This window comes from Engystomops pustulosus, chromosome 4 (assembly GCF_040894005.1).
Source record: "Engystomops pustulosus chromosome 4, aEngPut4.maternal, whole genome shotgun sequence".
NCBI lineage: Eukaryota > Metazoa > Chordata > Amphibia > Anura > Leptodactylidae > Engystomops > Engystomops pustulosus.
Window position 1 is genome coordinate 10,952,714 of NC_092414.1, and position 24,079 is coordinate 10,976,792.

Below are 24,079 nucleotides of genomic sequence, written 5' to 3' on the forward strand. Positions count from 1 at the left end.
AGCAAAATAAGTGAATCTGATGTTCAATCTCATTCCGAAAGATAATTAAGGAATTTGAACTCTCAGATTGGTGTTTGATCTTTAGGTGAGGTGTTTTTGGCATCGAAATTGCGTTGACTTGATATTTCCTATAAAAAACTATGTTCTAAAAATTAAAAAACCTTTTTTTATTAACTCTTTTTAAAAAAATATATGGGACCGCAATGGGCACCTAGCCAACCCCAACATCGGTTCTTGGCCATTATGAAGAGCAAAATAAGTATATGGGGGGTTTTTGGCCCCCAAAATTGAATTGACTTGCCATTTACTATAAAAAACATTGTTTTATTAAAAAGCACATGATAATGTTGTATATTCATACAAGAACAGAGGTCTTGCCGATGTCTTCTTTACCAAGATCTGCTGCAGTGTTCTTAATATTCTTCATGATATGGATATTTCGGGTGCTCTTTCCAGCTGTAATGCAAAAAAAAAAAACATAAATTTAAATAAATTCTGAAAAGTTATAGTAAAAATAATATAGATAAATAGAATCATTAATAAAAAAAAAAATTTTGGAAATTTTTTTGAAGGACACTTACGCCTCAATACTCAGGTACCGCAAGTTTCTATTGACTCCATCGAGACTTTTCATGTCTTCGTCGCTTAATTCAAAGTCAAAAACCTGCGGGGAATTAGATATTTAACTCTTGTTATGCCGGTTGTAGAGATCACAACCCTCCTCTACCTCCAAATGTTTACTGTTAAAGGATAGAAAATTGAGAAATTCTGACCTGGAAGTTCTCCTTGATCCTCTCCGGGCTGAAGCTTTTTGAAAGGACGACGATTCCCCTCTGCAGCAAATATCTCTCTGCCACCTGAGCCGGGGAGCGCTGCAGCTTCTTAGCCACCGTGTTCAAAACTGGATCTTCTAGAACTTTGGGGGAACTCTGATCAATCCTATCCAACACAAATGTCATATAGTTATATATATTTATATTCTTGTACACAGGGGCAGTATTATACTAGTTATATTCCTGTACATAGGGGGCAGTATTATAGTAGTTATATTCTTGTACATAGGGGGCAGTATTATAGTAGTTATATTCCTGTACATAGGAGCAGTATTATAGTAGTTATATTCTTGTACATAGGGGGCAGTATTATAGTAGTTATATTCTTGTACATAGGGGGCAGTATTATAGTAGTTGTATTCTTGTACATAGGGGGCAGTATTATAGTAGTTATATTCCTGTACATAGGGGGCAGTATTATAGTAGTTATATTCTTGTACATAGGAGGCAGTATTATAGTAGTTATATTCTTGTACATAGGGGGCAGTATTATAGTAGTTATATTCCTGTACATAGGGGGCAGTATTATAGTAGTTATATTCCTGTACATAGGGGGCAGTATTATAGTAGTTATATTCCTGTACATAGGGGGCAGTATTATAGTAGTTATATTCTTGTACATAGGGGGCAGTATTATAGTAGTTATATTCTTGTACATAGGGGGCAGTATTATAGTAGTTATATTCCTGTACATAGGGGGCAGTATTATAGTAGTTATATTCTTGTACATAGGAGGCAGTATTATAGTAGTTATATTCCTGTACATAGGGGGCAGTATTATAGTAGTTATATTCTTGTACATAGGGGGCAGTATAATAGTAGTTATATTCCTGTACATAGGGGGCAGTATTATAGTAGTTATATTCCTGTACATAGGGGGCAGTATTATAGTAGTTATATTCTTGTACATAGGGGGCAGTATTATAGTAGTTATATTCTTGTACATAGGGGGCAGTATTATAGTAGTTATATCCTTGTACATAGGGGGCAGTATTATAGTAGTTATATTCCTGTACATAGGGGGCAGTATTATAGTAGTTATATTCTTGTACATAGGGAGCAGTATTATAGTAGTTATATTCTTGTACATAGGGGGCAGTATTATAGTAGTTATAGTCCTGTACATAGGGGGCAGTATTATAGTAGTTATATTCTTGTACATAGGGGGCAGTATTATTGTAGTTATATTCTTGTACATAGGGAGCAGTATTATAGTAGTTATAGTCCTGTACATAGGGGACAGTATTATAGTAGTTATATTATTGTACATAGGGGCAGTATTATAGTAGTTATATTCTTGTACATAGGGGGCAGTATTATAGTAGTTATAGTCCTGTACATAGGGGGCAGTATTATAGTAGTTATATTCTTGTACATAGGGGACAGTATTATAGTAGTTATATTCTTGTACATAGGGGGCAGTATTATAGTAGTTATATTCTTGTACATAGGGAGCAGTATTATAGTAGTTATATTCTTGTACATAGGGGGCAGTATTATAGTAGTTATATTCTTGTACATAGGGGGCAGTATTATAGTAGTTATAGTCCTGTACATAGGGGACAGTATTATAGTAGTTATATTATTGTACATAGGGGGCAGTATTATAGTAGTTATATTCTTGTACATAGGGGGCAGTATTATAGTAGTTATATTCCTGTACATAGGGGGCAGTATTATAGTAGTTATATTCCTGTACATAGGGGGCAGTATTATAGTAGTTATATTCTTGTACATAGGGGGCAGTATTATAGTAGTTATATTCCTGTACATAGGAGCAGTATTATAGTAGTTATATTCTTGTACATAGGGGGCAGTATTATAGTAGTTATATTCTTGTACATAGGGGGCAGTATTATAGTAGTTGTATTCTTGTACATAGGGGGCAGAATTATAGTAGTTATATTCCTGTAAATAGGGGGCAGTATTATAGTAGTTATATTCTTGTACATAGGAGGCAGTATTATAGTAGTTATATTCTTGTACATAGGGGGCAGTATTATAGTAGTTATATTCCTGTACATAGGGGGCAGTATTATAGTAGTTATATTCCTGTACATAGGGGGCAGTATTATAGTAGTTATATTCCTGTACATAGGGGGCAGTATTATAGTAGTTATATTCTTGTACATAGGGGGCAGTATTATAGTAGTTATATTCTTGTACATAGGGGGCAGTATTATAGTAGTTATATTCCTGTACATAGGGGGCAGTATTATAGTAGTTATATTCTTGTACATAGGAGGCAGTATTATAGTAGTTATATTCCTGTACATAGGGGGCAGTATTATAGTAGTTATATTCTTGTACATAGGGGGCAGTATAATAGTAGTTATATTCCTGTACATAGGGGGCAGTATTATAGTAGTTATATTCCTGTACATAGGGGGCAGTATTATAGTAGTTATATTCTTGTACATAGGGGGCAGTATTATAGTAGTTATATTCTTGTACATAGGGGGCAGTATTATAGTAGTTATATCCTTGTACATAGGGGGCAGTATTATAGTAGTTATATTCCTGTACATAGGGGGCAGTATTATAGTAGTTATATTCTTGTACATAGGGAGCAGTATTATAGTAGTTATATTCTTGTACATAGGGGGCAGTATTATAGTAGTTATAGTCCTGTACATAGGGGGCAGTATTATAGTAGTTATATTCTTGTACATAGGGGGCAGTATTATTGTAGTTATATTCTTGTACATAGGGAGCAGTATTATAGTAGTTATAGTCCTGTACATAGGGGACAGTATTATAGTAGTTATATTATTGTACATAGGGGTAGTATTATAGTAGTTATATTCTTGTACATAGGGGGCAGTATTATAGTAGTTATAGTCCTGTACATAGGGGGCAGTATTATAGTAGTTATATTCTTGTACATAGGGGACAGTATTATAGTAGTTATATTCTTGTACATAGGGGGCAGTATTATAGTAGTTATATTCTTGTACATAGGGAGCAGTATTATAGTAGTTATATTCTTGTACATAGGGGGCAGTATTATAGTAGTTATATTCTTGTACATAGGGGGCAGTATTATAGTAGTTATAGTCCTGTACATAGGGGACAGTATTATAGTAGTTATATTATTGTACATAGGGGGCAGTATTATAGTAGTTATATTCTTGTACATAGGGGGCAGTATTATAGTAGTTATATTCCTGTACATAGGGGGCAGTATTATAGTAGTTATATTCCTGTACATAGGGGGCAGTATTATAGTAGTTATATTCTTGTACATAGGGGCAGTATTATAGTAGTTATATTCTTGTACATAGGGGCAGTATTATAGTAGTTATATTCTTGTACATAGGGGCAGTATTATAGTAGTTATATTCATGTACATAGGGGGCAGTATTATAGTAGTTATATTCCTGTACATAGGGGGCAGTATTATAGTAGTTATATTCCTGTACATAGGGGCAGTATTATAGTAGTTATATTCTTGTACATAGGGGACAGTATTATAGTAGTTATATTCTTGTACATAGGGGGCAGTATTATAGTAGTTATATTCTTGTACATAGGGAGCAGTATTATAGTAGTTATATTCTTGTACATAGGGGGCAGTATTATAGTAGTTATAGTCCTGTACATAGGGGACAGTATTATAGTAGTTATATTATTGTACATAGGGGCAGTATTATAGTAGTTATATTCTTGTACATAGGGGGCAGTATTATAGTAGTTATAGTCCTGTACATAGGGGGCAGTATTATAGTAGTTATATTCTTGTACATAGGGGACAGTATTATAGTAGTTATATTCTTGTACATAGGGGGCAGTATTATAGTAGTTATATTCTTGTACATAGGGAGCAGTATTATAGTAGTTATATTCTTGTACATAGGGGGCAGTATTATAGTAGTTATATTCTTGTACATAGGGGGCAGTATTATAGTAGTTATAGTCCTGTACATAGGGGACAGTATTATAATAGTTATATTATTGTACATAGGGGCAGTATTATAGTAGTTATATTCTTGTACATAGGGGGCAGTATTATAGTAGTTATATTCCTGTACATAGGGGGCAGTATTATAGTAGTTATATTCCTGTACATAGGGGGCAGTATTATAGTAGTTATATTCTTGTACATAGGGGCAGTATTATAGTAGTTATATTCTTGTACATAGGGGCAGTATTATAGTAGTTATATTCTTGTACATAGGGGGCAGTATTATAGTAGTTATATTCATGTACATAGGGGGCAGTATTATAGTAGTTATATTCCTGTACATAGGGGGCAGTATTATAGTAGTTATATTCCTGTACACAGGGGGCAGTATTATAGTAGTTATATTCCTGTACATAGGGGGCAGTATTATAGTAGTTATATTCCTGTACATAGGGGGCAGTATTATAGTAGTTATATTATTGTATATAGGGGGCAGTATTATAGTAGTTATATACTTGTACATAGGGAGCAGTATTATAGTAGTTATATTCTTGTACATAGGGGGCAGTATTATAGTAGTTATAGTCCTGTACATAGGGGACAGTATTATAGTATTTATATTATTGTACATAGGGGGCAGTATTATAGTAGTTATATTCCTGTACATAGGGGGCAGTATTATAGTAGTTATATTCCTGTACATAGGGGGCAGTATTATAGTAGTAATATTCCTGTACATAGGGGGCAGTATTATAGTAGTTATATTCCTGTACATAGGGGGCAGTATTATAGTAGTTATATTCCTGTACATAGGGGACAGTATTATAGTAGTTATATTCCTGTACATAGGGGGCAGTATTATAGTAGTTATATTCTTGTACATAGGGGGCAGTATTATAGTAGTTATATTCCTGTACATAGGGGGCCGTATTATAGTAGTTATATTCCTGTACATAGGGAGCAGTATTATAGTAGTTATATTCCTGTACATAGGGGGCAGTATTATAGTAGTTATATTCTTGTACATAGGGGGCAGTATTATAGTAGTTATATTCCTGTACATAGGGGGCAGTATTATAGTAGTTATATTCCTGTACATAGGGGGCCGTATTATAGTAGTTATATTCTTGTACATAGGGGGCAGTATTATAGTAGTTATATTCCTGTACATAGGGGGCAGTATTATAGTAGTTATATTCTTGTACATAGGGGGCAGTATTATAGTAGTTATATTCTTGTACATAGGGGGCAGTATTATAGTAGTTCTATTCCTGTACATAGGGGGCAGTATTATAGTAGTTATATTCCTGTACATAGGGAGCAGTATTATAGTAGTTATATTCTTGTACATAGGGGGCAGTATTATAGTAGTTATATTCTTGTACATAGGGGCAGTATTATAGTAGTTATATTCTTGTACACAGGGGCAGTATTATAGTAGATATATTCCTGTACATAGGGGGCAGTATATTATACTTACCAGCCCTCTACTCTGCTGGACCCCAGGACACTGTATCCCACCAGCACAATATCATGAGACTTGCAGAACTCCAGTAATTTGCCCTGGTTGAGGAATATGTGACATTCCACCTATATGGACATAGAATGGATTGTTATTATATATATTACAGTTCTTTTCGTGTAATCGATTGTACATGATTAGGAAAAAAATATATCTTCTTCCCTATAAACAGCGCCACACCTATTCCATGGCCATGTCCGGTATTGCATTAAAATGAATTGGAATGAACTAATACCAAACCAGACCTGTGTGTTTTTGGAAATATTTTTGGAAATTTTTTATTGGGCATAGTTTTAGGATAACGGGGTGTAATAGTCACCTGGTTGCAGACGGGTTTGTACTTGAGTCCTGGCATGTTGAGAATCAGTTCCAGTTGCTTGTGGTTAAAATTGGAGACTCCGATAGATCGGACAAGTCCTGCGTCCTTACACGCCTCCAGAGCCTAGGATTGATGGGGACACAGTTAAAGGGATGGTTCCCTCGAAAAACTGTGAATTTTACTCCCTATGATCCGGTCTTTACCTTCCATGTTTCCCGGATATCTGTGTTATGGAAAATCGGCTTCCCGTTTTCATCCGTAGGGAATGGATTATCGCCCGGCTGGTGCAGAACAAGAATTTACAAAGAATTGGGTTATTCTACTCTAGTCACCACCAAATCTGCAGCAATGTGAACAATGTCCGATCCTACCTGAAACTCCACCGGTGTATGGATCAGGAAGAGGTCCACGTAGTCCAGCTGCAGATCTGCCAGAGATTTCTCCAGGGCGAGACGGACCCTCTCCGGGGCCTGGTTATTGCACCAAAGCTAAAGAATAAAGGATGTGTTTACAGCTCAGCAGCGCCCCTGGTGGCCACATAAATGAGAAAAAAATTAAGAAGATGATTTTGATTGGTCCCCGTTACCTTCCCAGTGTAGAAGATGTCTTCTCTTTTCACCGTCCCATCGGCAATCTTGGATCTGATGGCTTCACCGACCTGAACCTCGTTCCCGTATATAAAGGCGCAGTCAATGTGGCGATATCCGACCTCGATGGCCACCTTGACGCTCTCCCCCGCCTGCTCTTTGGTGTACTGTGCGGGAGAAGGTGCAAACATGACCATCACTTCTGACTGTATTAGTCCCCCATTAATAATTATGGCCACAGTGGACCCCCATAACAGTGCTGACCGCAGAGCCCCCATCATAATAACAGTGCTGCTCACAGCGCCCCCATGATAATACTGACCACAGTGCCCCCATGATAGTACTGACCACAGTGCCCCCATCATAATAACAGTGCTGCTCACAGCGCCCCCATGATAATACTGACCACAGTGCCCCCATTGTAACAGTGCTGACCACAGTGCCCCCATGATAGTACTGACCACAGCGCCCCCATGATAGTACTGACCACAGTGCCCCCATGATAGTACTGACCACAGTGCCCCCATGATAGTACTGACCACAGTGCCTCCATTGTAACAGTGCTGACCACAGTGCCCCCATAATAACAGTGCCGACCACAGTACTCCCATAAAGTGCTGACCACAGTGCCCCCATCATAACAGTGCTGACCACAGTGCCCCCATCATTACAGTGCTGACCACAGTGCCCCCATCATAATACTACTGACCACAGTGCCCCCATCATAATAGTACTGACCACAGTGCCCCCATAATAGTACTGACCACGGTCCTCCCATAATAACAGTGCTGACCACAGTCCCCCCATCATAATAGTGCTAACGACAGTGCCCTCATAATAACATTGCTGACCACAGAGCCCCCATCATAACAGTGCTGACCGCAGTGCCCCCATTATATTGCTGACCACAGTGCCCCCATTATAACAGTTCCAACCACAGTAACCCCATAATGGTGCTGACCACAGTGCCCCCATAATTACACTGCTGACTTCTGTAAGCCCCCACAATTGTGATGTACACTGCGGTTCATATCAGCGCTGACCACAGTGCCCCCATTATAACATCAGTGCCCACATGTAGCAGCTAAGCTGTAAGTGACCCCATCCCCTCTATCCGGGACTTTCTATGTGATTTCTACTAGTGTGTGTATTACTTCTGCAAGATCTCTGCTTGCAATCAATGTATGGAAGCTTAGTGAGATGCCTCCAGACCCTCAGCTATTACAATTTATTGGCTTGGGCTGTGTCCTTGGCCCCTGGAGGGTGTCTCCATTCACTGACAGCAAGCAGAGGTTTCATACTCACCGTATCAGGGGCGTAGGTGCCAAATCCCAGCACTGGCATCTTGTGCCCATCATTCAGCACCACGTAGGAGTCCGGTGTGAGCGCCATGGTGCGGAGTGTCCGGGTGCAATGTTCTGCAGGACTGCGGCGCTACAGTCTGCAGGCTGTATTTAACCCATCCCTGTCCCATAGCCCATCCCATAGATTAGTGAATGGGGGCGGCCGGTACGCCAGGGATTCTGCAGCGTCATTGCACTTGTAGAGCAGGTGGAGGGAGAAGGTGACAAGTCAGGGGTGACATTGCCCCTTTAAGGGGAATTAGAAATCCAAAGCAGGTGATGGGTCCCTCTACCAGGATCAATACAACACAAAGGTCTCGCCCATCAAGGGGGTGCAAAGTCTGCAAAATTGATTTATTGGTTTTATCTGCTCCTGGGAAAGCTGGGTCACCACCTATAGGATCATCCTTAAAAAGATTGTCCTACAGCGGCATCAAAAGGTCTTAATGTTCCTACATTTCTATAGGACGTACCCCGATCTATTACACAAAGACCCAGAAGACATCAGCCAAGCAGACCCCACCAGACCCCTAAATAAATACAGACCAAACCCTTAATAAAGATATACCTCCGAACAGACCCTAAACTAATACTGACCCCAGACCAGAACCCTAAACTAAAACAGACCCCAGACCATCTACACTAATACTGACCCCAGACCAGAACCCAACTCTAATACAGACCCCAGACCAGACCCCTAAACTAATACTGACCCCAGACCAGAACCCAACTCTAATACAGAGCCCAGACCAGACCCTCTACACTAATACAGACCCCAGACCAGACCCTCTACACTAATACAGACCCAGACCAGTCTCTACACTAATACAGAGCCCAGACCAGACCCTCTACACTAATACAGAGCCCAGACCAGCCCCTCTACACTAATACAGAGCCCAGACCAGCCCCTCTACACTAATAAAGACCCCAGACCAGACCCTCTACACTAATACAGACCCCAGACCAGCCTCTCTACACTAATACAGACCCCAGACCAGACCCTCTACACTAATACAGACCCCAGACCACACTATCTACACTAATACAGACCCCAGACCAGACCCTCTACACTAATACAGACCCCAGACCAGACCCTCTACACTAATACAGACCCCAGACCAGACCCTCTACACTAATACAGACCCCAGACCAGACCCTCTACACTAATACAGACCCCAGACCAGACTCTCTACACTAATACAGAGCCCAGACCAGACCCTCTACACTAATACAGAGCCCAGACCAGACCCTCTACACTAATACAGACCCCAGACCAGACCCTCTACACTAATAGAGACCCCAGACCAGACCCTCTACACTAATACAGACCCCAGACCAGACCCTCTACACTAATACAGACCCCAGACCAGACCCTCTACACTAATAGAGACCCCAGACCAGACTCTCTACACTAATACAGACCCCAGACCAGACCCTCTACACTAATAAAGACCCCAGACCAGACTCTCTACACTAATACGGACCCCAGACCAGACTCTCTACACTAATACAGACCCCAGACCAGACCCTCTACACTAATACAGACCCCAGACCAGACCCTCTACACTAATACAGACCCCAGACCAGACCCTCTACACTAATACAGACCCCAGACCAGACCCTACACTAATACAGACCCCAGACCAGACTCTCTACACTAATACAGACCCCAGACCAGACCCTACACTAATACAGACCCCAGACCAGACTCTCTACACTAATACAGACCCCAGACCAGACTCTCTACACTAATACAGACCCCAGACCAGACTCTCTACACTAATACAGACCCCACACCAGACTCTCTACACTAATACAGACCCCAGACCAGACTCTCTACACTAATACAGACCCCACACCAGACTCTCTACACTAATAAAGACCCCAGACCAGACTCTCTACACTAATACAGACCCCAGACCAGACCCTCTACACTAATACAGACCCCAGACCAGACTCTCTACACTAATACAGACCCCACACCAGACTCTCTACACTAATAAAGACCCCAGACCAGACTCTCTACACTAATACAGACCCCAGACCAGACTCTCTACACTAATACAGACCCCAGACCAGACTCTACACTAATACAGACCCCAGACCAGAACTCAACACTAATACAGACCCCAGACCAGAACCCAACACTAATACAGACCCCAGACCAGAACCCAACACTAATACAGACCCCAGATCAGACCCTCTACACTAATACAGACCCCAGACCAGACCCTCTACACTAATACAGACCCCAGACCAGACCCTCTACACTAATACAGACCCCAGACCAGACCCTCTACACTAATACAGAGCCCAGACCAGACCCTCTACACTAATACAGACCCCAGACCAGACCCTCTACACTAATACAGACCCCAGACCAGACCCTCTACACTAATACAGACCCCAGACCAGACCCTCTACACTAATACAGATCCCAGACCAGACCCTCTACACTAATACAGACCCCAGACCAGACCCTCTACACTAATACAGACCCCAGACCAGACCCTCTACACTAATACAGACCCCAGACCAGACCCTCTACACTAATACAGACCCCAGACCAGACCCTCTACACTAATACAGACCCCAGACCAGACCCTCTACACTAATACAGACCCCAGACCTCTACACTAATACAGACCCCAGACCAGACCCCCTACACTAATACAGTGCCCAGACCAGACCCTCTACACTAATACAGACCCCAGACCAGACCCTCTACACTAATACAGACCCCAGACCAGACCATCTACACTAATACAGACCCCAGAACAGACTCTCTACACTAATACAGACCCCAGACCAGACCCTCAACACTAATACAGACCCCAGACCAGACCCTCTACACTGATACAGACCCCAGACCAGACCCTCTACACTGATACAGACCCCAGACCAGACCCTCTACACTAATACAGACCCCAGACCAGACCCTCTACACTAATACAGGCCCCAGACCAGACCCTCTACACTGATACAGACCCCAGACCAGACCCTCTACACTAATACAGACCCCAGACCAGACCCTCTACACTAATACAGTCCCCAGACCAGACCCTCTACACTAATACAGACCCCAGACCAGATCCTCTACACTAATACAGACCCCAGACCCTCTACACTAATACAGACCCCAGACCAGACCCTCTACACTAATACAGTCCCCAGACCAGACCCTCTACACTAATACAGACCCCAGACCAGATCCTCTACACTAATACAGACCCCAGACCTCTACACTAATACAGACCCCAGACCAGACCCCCTACACTAATACAGTGCCCAGACCAGACCCTCTACACTAATACAGACCCCAGACCAGACCCTCTACACTAATACAGAGCCCAGATCAGACCCTCTACACTAATACAGACCCCAGACCCTCTACACTAATACAGATCCCAGACCAGACCCTCTACACTAATACAGACCCCAGACCAGACCATCTACACTAATACAGACCCCAGAACAGACTCTCTACACTAATACAGACCCCAGACCAGACCCTCTACACTAATACAGACCCCAGACCAGACCCTCTACACTGATACAGACCCCAGACCAGACCCTCTACACTGATACAGACCCCAGACCAGACCCTCTACACTAATACAGACCCCAGACCAGACCCTCTACACTAATACAGTCCCCAGACCAGACCCTCTACACTAATACAGACCCCAGACCAGACCCCTACACTAATACAGACCCCAGACCAGACCCTCTACACTAATACAGACCCCAGACCAGACTCTCTACACTAATACAGACCCCAGACCAGACCCTCTACACTAATACAGACCCCAGACCAGACCATCTACACTAATACAGACCCCAGACCAGACTCTCTACACTAATACAGACCCCAGACCAGACCCTCTACACTAATACAGACCCCAGACCAGAACCTCTACACTAATACAGACCCCAGACCAGACCATCTACACTAATACAGACCCCAGACCAGACCCTCTACACTAATACAGACCCCAGACCAGACTCTCTACACTAATACAGACCCCAGACCAGACCCTCTACACTAATACAGACCCCAGACCAGACTCTACACTAATACAGACCCCAGACCAGACCCTCTACACTAATACAGACACCAGACCATCTACACTAATACAGACCCCAGACCCTCTACACTAATACAGACCCCAGACCAGACTCTCTACACTAATACAGACCCCAGACCATCTACACTAATACAGACCCCAGACCCTCTACACTAATACAGACCCCAGACCAGACCCTCTACACTAATACAGACCCCAGACCAGACCCTCTACACTAATACAGAGCCCAGACCAGACCCTCTATACCAGGGGTCTCAAACTCAATTTACCTGGGGGCCGCTGGAGGTAGATTCTGGGTAAGGCTGGGCCGCATCAAGTTTTCCACACAAAATGCGCTTACAAAATATCATTATTCAGATTCAAATGTCATGGCGTCTCCCAGTGCAAGGAAAGCCCCGAGCTGGGAGACGTGTTTTCTCTATGAACGCGTCCTGTGCACCGAGGGGTCCCAAGCTCCTACCGCACTGAGCCCAGTCAGGGACACTCCATTCCATAAAAACTCCTGTACAAAAATAATTTTTTTTATTTGCCGGCAGCCATCGCTGTGAAAGCACCCGCGATCGGTGCTAGCACTGATCGCGGGTGTTACCGGTAAGCAGTGGCGTAACTAGAGTCCTCTGGGCCCCAGGGCAAAATTCCCAACAGGGCCCCCCCCCCAGTATGCATAAAAACATTGAACACCATCCACCAGTAGCAGTAATCAATGTCCCCCCCCACCACCAGAAGCCATAATCAATGTCCCGCCTCACCAGAAGCCATAATTAAAGTCCCCCCTCACCAGTAGCCATAATCAATGTCCCCCCCACCAGTAGCCATAATTAAAGTCCCCCCCAGCAGTAGCTATAATTAATGTCCCCCCCTCCAGCAGTAGCCATAATTAATGTCCCCCCCAGCAGTAGCCATAATTAATGTCCCCCCCAGCAGTAGCCATAATTAATGTCCCCCCCAGCAGTAGCTATAATTAATGTCCCCCCTCCAGTAGCCATAATTAATGTCCCCCCCAGCAGTAGCCATGATTAATGTCCCCCCCAGCAGTAGCTATAATTAATGTCCCCCCCAGCAGTAGCCATAATTAATGTCCCCCCTCCAGTAGCCATAATTAATGTCCCCCCCAGCAGTAGCCATGATTAATGCCCCCCCCCCTCCAGTAGCCATAATTAATATCCCCCCAGCAGTAGCCGTGATTAATGTCCCCCATAGGTAATATCCCCCCAAATTTCCTAACTTTCACCTATGCCCCCCCAAATAGAAACAGGGCCCCATATACTTAAGCAAGATAAAAAATAAAACTCTTACCTAGTTATCCCGCTCCTCTTCGCGCTCTCTCTTCTGCAGATCGGCGCAGGCGACGGCTGATGACGCGTCTGCCAGGTCAGGTGCCGGGTCATGGACCTCAGCAGACCCGGCGCAGGCAGACGTGTCGGCGTCTATGGATGCGATGGGTGGGAACTGCCGCTGAGGTGGGTGGGATGGTGGGCGGATCGGGGGCCCGTTCTTATTTTGAATTGGGACAGCTCCGGGCCCTCCCTGATCCAGCGCACGGACCAGATACAGAACAGTCCGTGCGCTGTAACGGGAAGGCCCGCGGCTGTCACAATTTAAAACATCTGCCCGCTGGGCTGCGCCGAGTTATCAGCGCAGCGCAGGGGTCAGGTGCGGGCCTCTGACTGACCATGGGCCCGGTCTCAGTCGCGACCCCTGCGACCGCGATCGGTACGCCACTGCCGGTAAGCCTTTGCTGCAATATGCAGCAAAGACTTACCGGCTGAGCCCTCTCCATGCAGCGCGACCAGGTGGGGGCCACAAAATATTGTCCCGCGGGCCGCAGTTGGCCCGCGGGCCGCGAGTTTGAGACCCCTGCTCTATACTAATACAGACCCCAGACCAGACTCTCTACGCTAATACAGACCCCAGACCAGACCCTCTACGCTAATACAGACCCCAGACCAGACCCTCTACACTAATACAGACCCCAGAACAGACCCTCTACACTAATACAGACCCCAGACCAGACCCTCTACACTAATACAGACCCCAGACCCTCTACACTAATACAGACCCCAGACCAGACCATCTACACTAATACAGACCCCAGACCCTCTACACTAATACAGACCCCAGACCCTCTACACTAATACAGACCCCAGACCAGACCCTCTACACTAATACAGACCCCAGACCAGACCCTCTACACTAATACAGACCCCAGACCAGACCCTCTACACTAATACAGACCCCAGACCCTCTACACTAATACAGACCCCAGACCAGACCCTCTACACTAATACAGACCCCAGACCCTCTACACTAATACAGACCCCAGACCCTCTACACTAATACAGACCCCAGACCAGACCCTACACTAATACAGACCCCAGACCAGACCCTCTACACTAATACAGACCCCAGACCAGACCCTCTACACTAATACAGAGCCCAGACCAGACCCTCTACACTAATACAGACCCCAGACCAGACCCTCTACACTAATACAGACCCCAGACCAGACCCTCTACACTAATACAGACCCCAGACCAGAACCCAACGCTAATACAGACCCCAGACCAGACTCTCTACACTAATACAGACCCCAGACCAGACCCTCTACACTAATACAGACCCCAGACCAGACCCTCTACACTAATACAGACCCCAGACCAGACCCTCTACACTAATACAGACCCCAGACCCTCTACACTAATACAGACCCCAGACCAGACCCTCTACACTAATACAGACCCCAGACCAGACCCTCTACACTAATACAGACCCCAGACCAGACCCTCTACACTAATACAGATCCCAGACCAGACCCGCTACACTAATACAGACCCCAGACCAGACCCTCTACACTAATACAGATCCCAGACCAGACCCTCTACACTAATACAGACCCCAGACCAGACTCTACACTAATACAGACCCCAGACCAGACCCTCTACACTAATACAGACCCCAGACCAGACCCTCTACACTAATACAGACCCCAGACCAGACCCTCTACACTAATACAGACCCCAGACCAGACCCTCTACACTAAAACAGAGCCCAGATCAGACCATCTACACTAATACAGACCCCAGACCAGACCCTCTACACTAATACAGACCCCAGACCAGAACCCAACGCTAATACAGAGCCCAGACCAGACTCTCTACACTAACACAGACCCCAGACCAGACCCTCTACACTAATACAGACCCCGGACCAGACCCTCTAAACTAATACAGACCCCAGACCAGACCCTCTTCACTAATACAGACCCCAGACCAGACCCTCTACACTAATACAGACCCCGGACCAGAACCCAACACTAATACAGACCCCAGACCAGACCCTCTACACTAATACAGTCCCCAGACCAGACCCTCTACACTAATACAGACCCCAGACCAGACCCTCTACACTAATACAGACCCCAGACCAGACCCTCTACACTAATACAGACCCCGGACCAGACCCTCTACACTAATACAGACGCCAGACCAGACCCTCTACACTAATACAGACCCCAGACCAGACCCTCTACACTAATACAGACCCCAGACCAGACCCTCTACACTAATACAGACCCCAGACCAGGCCCTCTACACTAATACAGACCCCAGACCAGACCCTCTACACTAATACAGACCCCAAACCAGACTCTCTACACTAATACAGACCCCAGACCAGACCCTACACTAATACAGACCCCAGACCAGACCGTCTACACTAATACAGACCCCAGACCAGACCCCTAAACTAATACAGACCCCAGACCAGACCCTCTACACTAATACAGACCCCAGACCAGACCCTCTACACTAATACAGACCCCAGACCAGACCCTCTACACTAAAACAGAGCCCAGACCAGACCATCTACACTAATACAGACCCCAGACCAGACCCTCTACACTAATACAGACCCCAGACCAGAACCCAACGCTAATACAGACCCCAGACCAGACCCTCTACACTAATACAGACCCCAGACCATCTACACTAATACAGACCCCAGACCAGACTCTCTACACTAATACAGACCCCAGACCAGACCCTCTACACTAATACAGACCCCAGACCAGACCATCTACACTAATACAGACCCCAGACCAGACTCTCTACACTAATACAGACCCCAGACCAGACCCTCTACACTAATACAGACCCCGGACCAGACCCTCTAAACTAATACAGACCCCAGACCATCTACACTAATACAGACCCCAGACCAGCCCCTCTACACTAATACAGACCCCAGACCAGACCCTCTACACTAACACAGACCCCAGACCAGACCCTCTCCACTAATACAGACCCCAGACCAGACATCTAGACTAATACAGACCCCAGACCAGACCCTCTACACTAATACAGACCCCAGATCAGACCCTCTACACTAATACAGACCCCAGACCAGACTCTCTACACTAATACAGACCCAAGACCAGACCCTCTACACTAATACAGACCCCAGATCAGACCCTCTACACTAATACAGACCCCAGACCAGACTCTCTACACTAATACAGACCCCAGACCAGACCCTCTACATTTTACAGACCCCAGACCAGACCCTCTACACTAATACAGACCCCAGACCAGACCCTCTACACTAATACAGACCCCAGACCAGACCCTCTACACTAATACAGACCCCAGACCAGACCCTCTACACTAATACAGACCCCAGACCAGACCCTCTACACTAATACAGACCCCAGACCCTCTACACTAATACAGACCCCAGACCAGACCCCTAAACTAATACAGACCCCAGACCAGACCCCTAAACTAATACAGACCTTTAGACCAGACCCTCTACACTAATACAGACCCCAGACCCTCTACACTAATACATACCCCAGACCAGACCCCTAAACTAATACTGACCCCAGACCAGACATCTAGACTAATACAGACCCCAGACCAGACCCTCTACACTAATACTGACCCCAGATTAGACCCCTAAACTAATACAGACCCCAGACCAGACCCCTAAACTAATACTGACCCCAGACCAGACCCTCTACACTAATACAGACCCCAGACCAGACCCTCTACACTAATACAGACCCCAGATCAGACCCTCTACACTAATACAGACCCCAGACCAGACTCTTTACACTAATACAGACCCCAGACCAGACCCTCTACACTAATACAGACCCCAGACCAGACCCTCTACACTAATACAGACCCCAGACCATCTACACTAATACAGACCCTAGACCAGCCCCTCTACACTAATACAGACCCCAGACCAGCCCCTCTACACTAATACAGACCCCAGACCAGACCCTCTACACTAATACAGACCCCAGACCAGACCCTCTACACTAATACAGACCCCAGACCAGACCATCTACACTAATACAGACCCCAGACCAGACCCTCTACACTAATACAGACCCCAGACCAGACCTCTACACTAATACAGACCCCAGACCAGACCCTCTACACTAATACAGACCCCAGACCAGACCCTCTACACTAATACAGACCCCAGACCAGACCCCTAAACTAATACTGACCCCAGACCAGACATCTAGACTAATACAGACCCCAGACCAGACCCTCTACACTAAAACAGAGCCCAGACCAGACCATCTACACTAATACAGACCCCAGATCAGACCCTCTACACTAATACAGACCCCAGACCAGACTCTCTACACTAATACAGACCCCAGACCAGACCCTCTACACTAATACAGACCCCAGACCAGACCCTCTACACTAATACAGACCCCAGACCAGACCCTCTACACTAATACAGACCCCAGACCCTCTACACTAATACAGACCCCAGACCAGACCCTCTACACTAATACAGACCCCAGACCAGCCCCTCTACACTACTACAGACCCCAGACCAGACCCTCTACACTAATACAGACCCCAGACCCTTTACACTAATACAGACCCCAGACCAGACCCTCTACACTAATACAGACCCCAGACCAGACTCTCTACACTAATACAGACCCCAGACCAGACCCTCTACACTAATACAGACCCCAGACCAGACCCTCTACACTAATACAGACCCCAGACCAGACCCTCTACACTAATACAGACCCCAGACCAGACCCTCTACACTAATACAGACCCCAGACCAGACCCTCTACACTAATATAGACCCCAGACCAGACCCTCTACACTAATACAGAGCCCAGACCAGACCCTCTACACTAATACAGACCCCAGACCCTCTACACTAATACAGACCCCAGACCAGACCCTCTACACTAATACAGACCCCAGACCAGCCCCTCTACACTACTACAGACCCCAGACCAGACCCTCTACACTAATACTGACCCCAGACCCTTTACACTAATACAGACCCCAGACCAGACCCTCTACACTAATACAGACCCCAGACCAGACTCTCTACACTAATACAGACCCCAGACCAGACCCTCTACACTAATACAGACCCCAGACCAGACCCTCTACACTAATACAGACCCCAGACCAGACACTCTACACTAATACAGACCCCAGACCAGACCCTCTACACTAATACATACCCCAGACCAGACCCTCTACACTAATACAGACCCCAGACCAGACCCTCTACACTAATACAGACCCCAGACCAGACCCTCTACACTAATACAGACCCCCAGACCAGACCCTCTACACTAATACAGAGCCCAGACCAGAACCCAACACTAATACAGAGTCCAGACCCCAGACCCTCTACACTAATACAGAGCCCAGACCAGAACCCAACACTAATACAGACCCCAGACCAGACCCTCTACACTAATACAGACCCCAGACCAGACCCTCTACACTAATACAGACCCCAGACCAGACCCTCTACACTAATACAGACCCCAGACCAGACCCTCTACACTAATATAGACCCCAGACCAGACCCTCTACACTAATACAGAGCCCAGACCAGAACCCAACACTAATACAGAGTCCAGACCCCAGACCCTCTACACTAATACAGAGCCCAGACCAGAACCCAACACTAATACAGACCCCAGACCAGACCCTCTACACTAATACAGACCCCAGACCAGACCCTCTACACTAATACAGACCCCAGACCAGACCCTCTACACTAATACAGACGCAGACCAGACCCTCTACACTAATACAGACCCCAGACCAGACCCTACACTAATACAGACCCCAGACCAGACCCTCTACACTAATACAGACCCCAGACCAGACCCTCTACACTAATACAGACCCCAGACCAGACCCTCTACACTAATACAGACCCAGACCAGACCCTCTACACTAATACAGACCCCAGACCCTCTACACTAATACAGACCCCAGACCAGACTCTCTACACTAATACAGACCCCAGACCAGACTCTCTACACTAATACAGAGCCCAGACCAGACCCTCTACACTAATACAGACCCCAGACCAGACCCTCTACACTAATACAGACCCCAGACCAGACCCTCTACACTAATACAGACCCCAGACCAGACCCTCTACACTAATACAGACCCCAGACCAGACTCTCTACACTAATACAGAGCCCAGACCAGACCCTCTACACTAATACAGACCCCAGACCAGACCCTCTACACTAATACAGACCCCAGACCAGACCCTCTACACTAATACAGACCCCAGACCAGAACCCAACACTAATACAGACCCCAGACCAGACCCTCTACACTAATACAGACCCCAGACCAGACTCTCTACACTAATACAGACCCCAGACCAGACCCTCTACACTAATACAGACCCCAGACCCTCTACACTAATACAGACCCCAGACCAGACCCTCTACACTAATACAGACCCCAGACCAGACCCTCTACACTAATACAGACCCCAGACCAGACCCTCTACACTAATACAGAGCCCAGACCAGACCCTACACTAATACAGACCCCAGACCAGACTCTCTACACTAATACAGACCACAGATCAGACCCTCTACACTAATACAGACCCCAGACCAGACCCTCTACACTAATACAGACCCCAGACCAGACCCTCTCCACTAATACAGACCCCAGACCAGACCCTCTACACTAATACAGACCCCAGACCAGACCCTCTACACTAATACAGACCCCAGACCAGACCCTCTACACTAATACAGACCCCAGACCTCTACACTAATACAGACCCCAGACCAGACCCTCTACACTAATAAAGACCCCAGACTAGACCCTCTACACTAATACAGACCCCTGACCAGATCCCTAAACTAATACTGACCTCAAACCAGACCCCTAAACTAAAACAGACCCTTAGACCAGACCCCTAAACTAATACAGACCCCAGACCAGACCCTACTCTAATACTGACCCTGATATAATACATAAAGAACCACAGACGCGTGAACTAAAATCAACCAGCTGTCCTTGGATACGACCACCACTGCTGGAGAAATTTCTCAAAAAAAAAAAAAATAATAATAATATTTGCGGCAGAAATAACCGGGAGTTACTATGTGTCTCTCCACTGTCCTGTAGTAATGATCTCGGGGCCTCATTAGCGCATGTCTGGAAAAGCACAGCATCTCCAAGGACAGCCATCTCATCCTAAGGGACCATATGACTACAGTTATGGGAAATTAACTGCACACAGGTATATTAAATAACATCCAATTGAAGGAATGTATATACATAGCAGATGAATTAAATGTGACTGCCCAGATGGGAATACCCCAATAATAACGACATGACCCCAAAATTAATACATCCCCAGAACAAATCCCTAAACTAATCCAGACCCCAGAACAGACTCCAAAACTCATACACCCCCCAGACCAGATCACTTAACGAATACAGACCATGAAATAATCCGAGCCGCCGGTTGCGCATGCGCGAGCTGCCCATTCATTTTGATGGAGAAATGACCCCGAACAGACCCCAAAATGAATACGTCCCCAGAACAAACCGCTAAACTAATACAGACCCCAGAACAGACTCCAAAACTGATACACCCCCAGACCAGATCCCTACAGATGGAATGCAGCCGGTTGCGCATGCGCGGGCCGCCACTTTCTTTCCTATGGAGCTGACTAACTCTCTACGATGGGAAAACCCCTTTAATAAAGACATGACCCCGAACAGACCCCAAAACTAATACACCCCAGATCCCTAAAATAATACTGATCCCAGACCAGATCTTTTAAATGAATACAGAATGCAGAGAAACCCCCAAAAATGTGACCAGACCCTAAAACACAAATCCCAAAAATCCTTTAAAAAAACATAAAAGACACCATCCAGATACAATAAACCTATAAAAATTCCACAGCAGTACTTATAAGGACCACAGAAAGTACCAGACCCCAGACCCCTATAGTAACACAGACCTCAGACCAGACAAAGGACCAGTCATATGGACCCCAGACCCCTATAGTAATACAGCCTCAGACCAGACAAAGTACCAGTCATATGGACCCCAGACCCCTATAGTAATACAGACCTCAGACCAGACAAAGTACCAGTCATATGGACCCCAGACCCCTATAGAAATACAGACCTCAGACCACACAAAGGACCAGTCATATGGACCCCAGACCCCTATAGTAATACAGACCTCAGACCACACAAAGGACCCGTCATATGGACCCCAGACCCCTATAGTAATACAGACCTCAGACCAGACAAAGTACCAGTCATATGGACCCCAGACCCCTATAGTAACACAGACCTCAGACCAGAGAAAGTACCAGTCATATGGACCCCAGACCCCTATAGTAACACAGACCTCAGACCAGAGAAAGTACCAGTCATATGGACCCCAGACCCCTATAGTAATACAGCCTCAGACCAGACAAAGTACCAGTCATATGGACCCCAGACCCCTATAGTAATACAGACCCCAGACCACACAAAGTACCAGTCATATGGACCCCAGACCCCTATAGTAATACAGCCTCAGACCAGACAAAGTACCAGTCATATGGACCCCAGACCCCTATAGTAATACAGACCCCAGACCAGACAAAGTACCAGTCATATGGACCCCAGACCCCTATAGTAATACAGACCTCAGACCAGACAAAGTACCAGTCATATGGACCCCAGACCCCTATAGTAATACAGACCTCAGACCAGACAAAGGACCAGTCATATGGACCCCAGACCCCTATAGTAATACAGACCCCAGACCAGACAAAGTACCAGTCATATGGACCCCAGACCCCTATAGTAATACAGACCTCAGACCAGACAAAGGACCAGTCATATGGACCCCAGACCCCTATAGTAATACAGACCTCAGACCAGACAAAGGACCAGTCATATGGACCCCAGACCCCTATAGTAATACAGACCCCAGACCAGACAAAGTACCAGTCATATGGACCCCAGACCCTTATAGTAATACAGACCCCAGACCAGACAAAGTACCAGTCATATGGACCCCAGACCCCTATAGTAACACAGACCTCAGACCAGACAAAGTACCAGTCATATGGACCCCAGACCCCTATAGTAATACAGACCCCAGACCACACAAAGTACCAGTCATATGGACCCCAGACCCCTATAGTAATACAGCCTCAGACCAGACAAAGTACCAGTCATATGGACCCCAGACCCTTATAGTAATACAGACCCCAGACCAGACAAAGTACCAGTCATATGGACCCCAGACCCCTATAGTAACACAGACCTCAGACCAGACAAAGTACCAGTCATATGGACCCCAGACCCCTATAGTAATACAGACCCCAGACCACACAAAGTACCAGTCATATGGACCCCAGACCCCTTTAGTAATACAGACCCCAGACAAGACAAAGTACCAGTCATATGGACCCCAGACCCCTATAGTAATACAGCCTCAGACCAGACAAAGTACCAGTCATATGGACCCCAGACCCCTATAGTAATATGGACCCCAGACCCCTATAGTAATACAGCCTCAGACCAGGCAATGTACCAGTCATATGGACCCCAGACCCCTATAGTAATACAGACCCCAGACCAGACAAAGTACCAGTCATATGGACCCCAGACCCCTATAGTTATACAGCCTCAGACCAGGCAATGTACCAGTCATATGGACCCCAGACCCCTATAGTAATACAGACCCCAGACCAGACAAAGTACCAGTCATATGGACCCCAGACCCCTATAGTAATACAGACCCCAGACCAGACAAAGTACCAGTCATATGGACCTCAGACCCCTATAGTAATACAGACCTCAGACCAGAGAAAGTACCAGTCATATGGACCCCAGACCCCTATAGTAATACAGACCTCAGACCACACAAAGTACCAGTCATATGGACCCCAGACCCCTATAGTAATACAGACCCCAGACCACACAAAGTACCAGTCATATGGACCCCAGACCCCTATAGTAATACAGACCTCAGACCAAAGTACCAGTCATATGGACCCCAGACCGCTATAGTAATACAGACCCCAGACCACACAAAGTACCAGTCATATGGACCCCAGACCCCTATAGTAATACAGACCCCAGACCAGACAAAGTACCAGTCATATGGACCCCAGACCCCTATAGTAATAT

The 24,079-nt window shown here is 45.8% G+C and overlaps 1 protein-coding gene across 2 annotated transcripts in view; it reads right to left on the reverse strand.

Annotated features, from left to right (window-relative positions):
- Positions 1-326: 326 nt before the first annotated feature.
- The window catches only part of LOC140126053 (prostaglandin F synthase 1-like), a 30,639-nt gene continuing 6,886 nt past the window's right edge, over positions 327-24,079 (reverse strand). The window contains exons 1-9 of one of the 2 annotated variants that reach the window (XM_072145118.1): positions 8,471-8,667; positions 7,165-7,332; positions 6,950-7,066; positions 6,782-6,859; positions 6,579-6,701; positions 6,218-6,327; positions 774-939; positions 582-664; positions 327-456 (exon numbers count right to left, since the gene is read on the reverse strand). In XM_072145118.1, coding sequence (XP_072001219.1) covers positions 414-456; positions 582-664; positions 774-939; positions 6,218-6,327; positions 6,579-6,701; positions 6,782-6,859; positions 6,950-7,066; positions 7,165-7,332; positions 8,471-8,557 — 975 coding nt within the window. In that variant the 5' untranslated portion in view covers positions 8,558-8,667 and the 3' untranslated portion in view covers positions 327-413. Of the gene's footprint in view, positions 457-581; positions 665-773; positions 940-6,217; positions 6,328-6,578; positions 6,702-6,781; positions 6,860-6,949; positions 7,067-7,164; positions 7,333-8,470; positions 8,668-24,079 lie in introns of those variants that run through there. The other variant, XM_072145119.1, reaches the window with a different exon arrangement.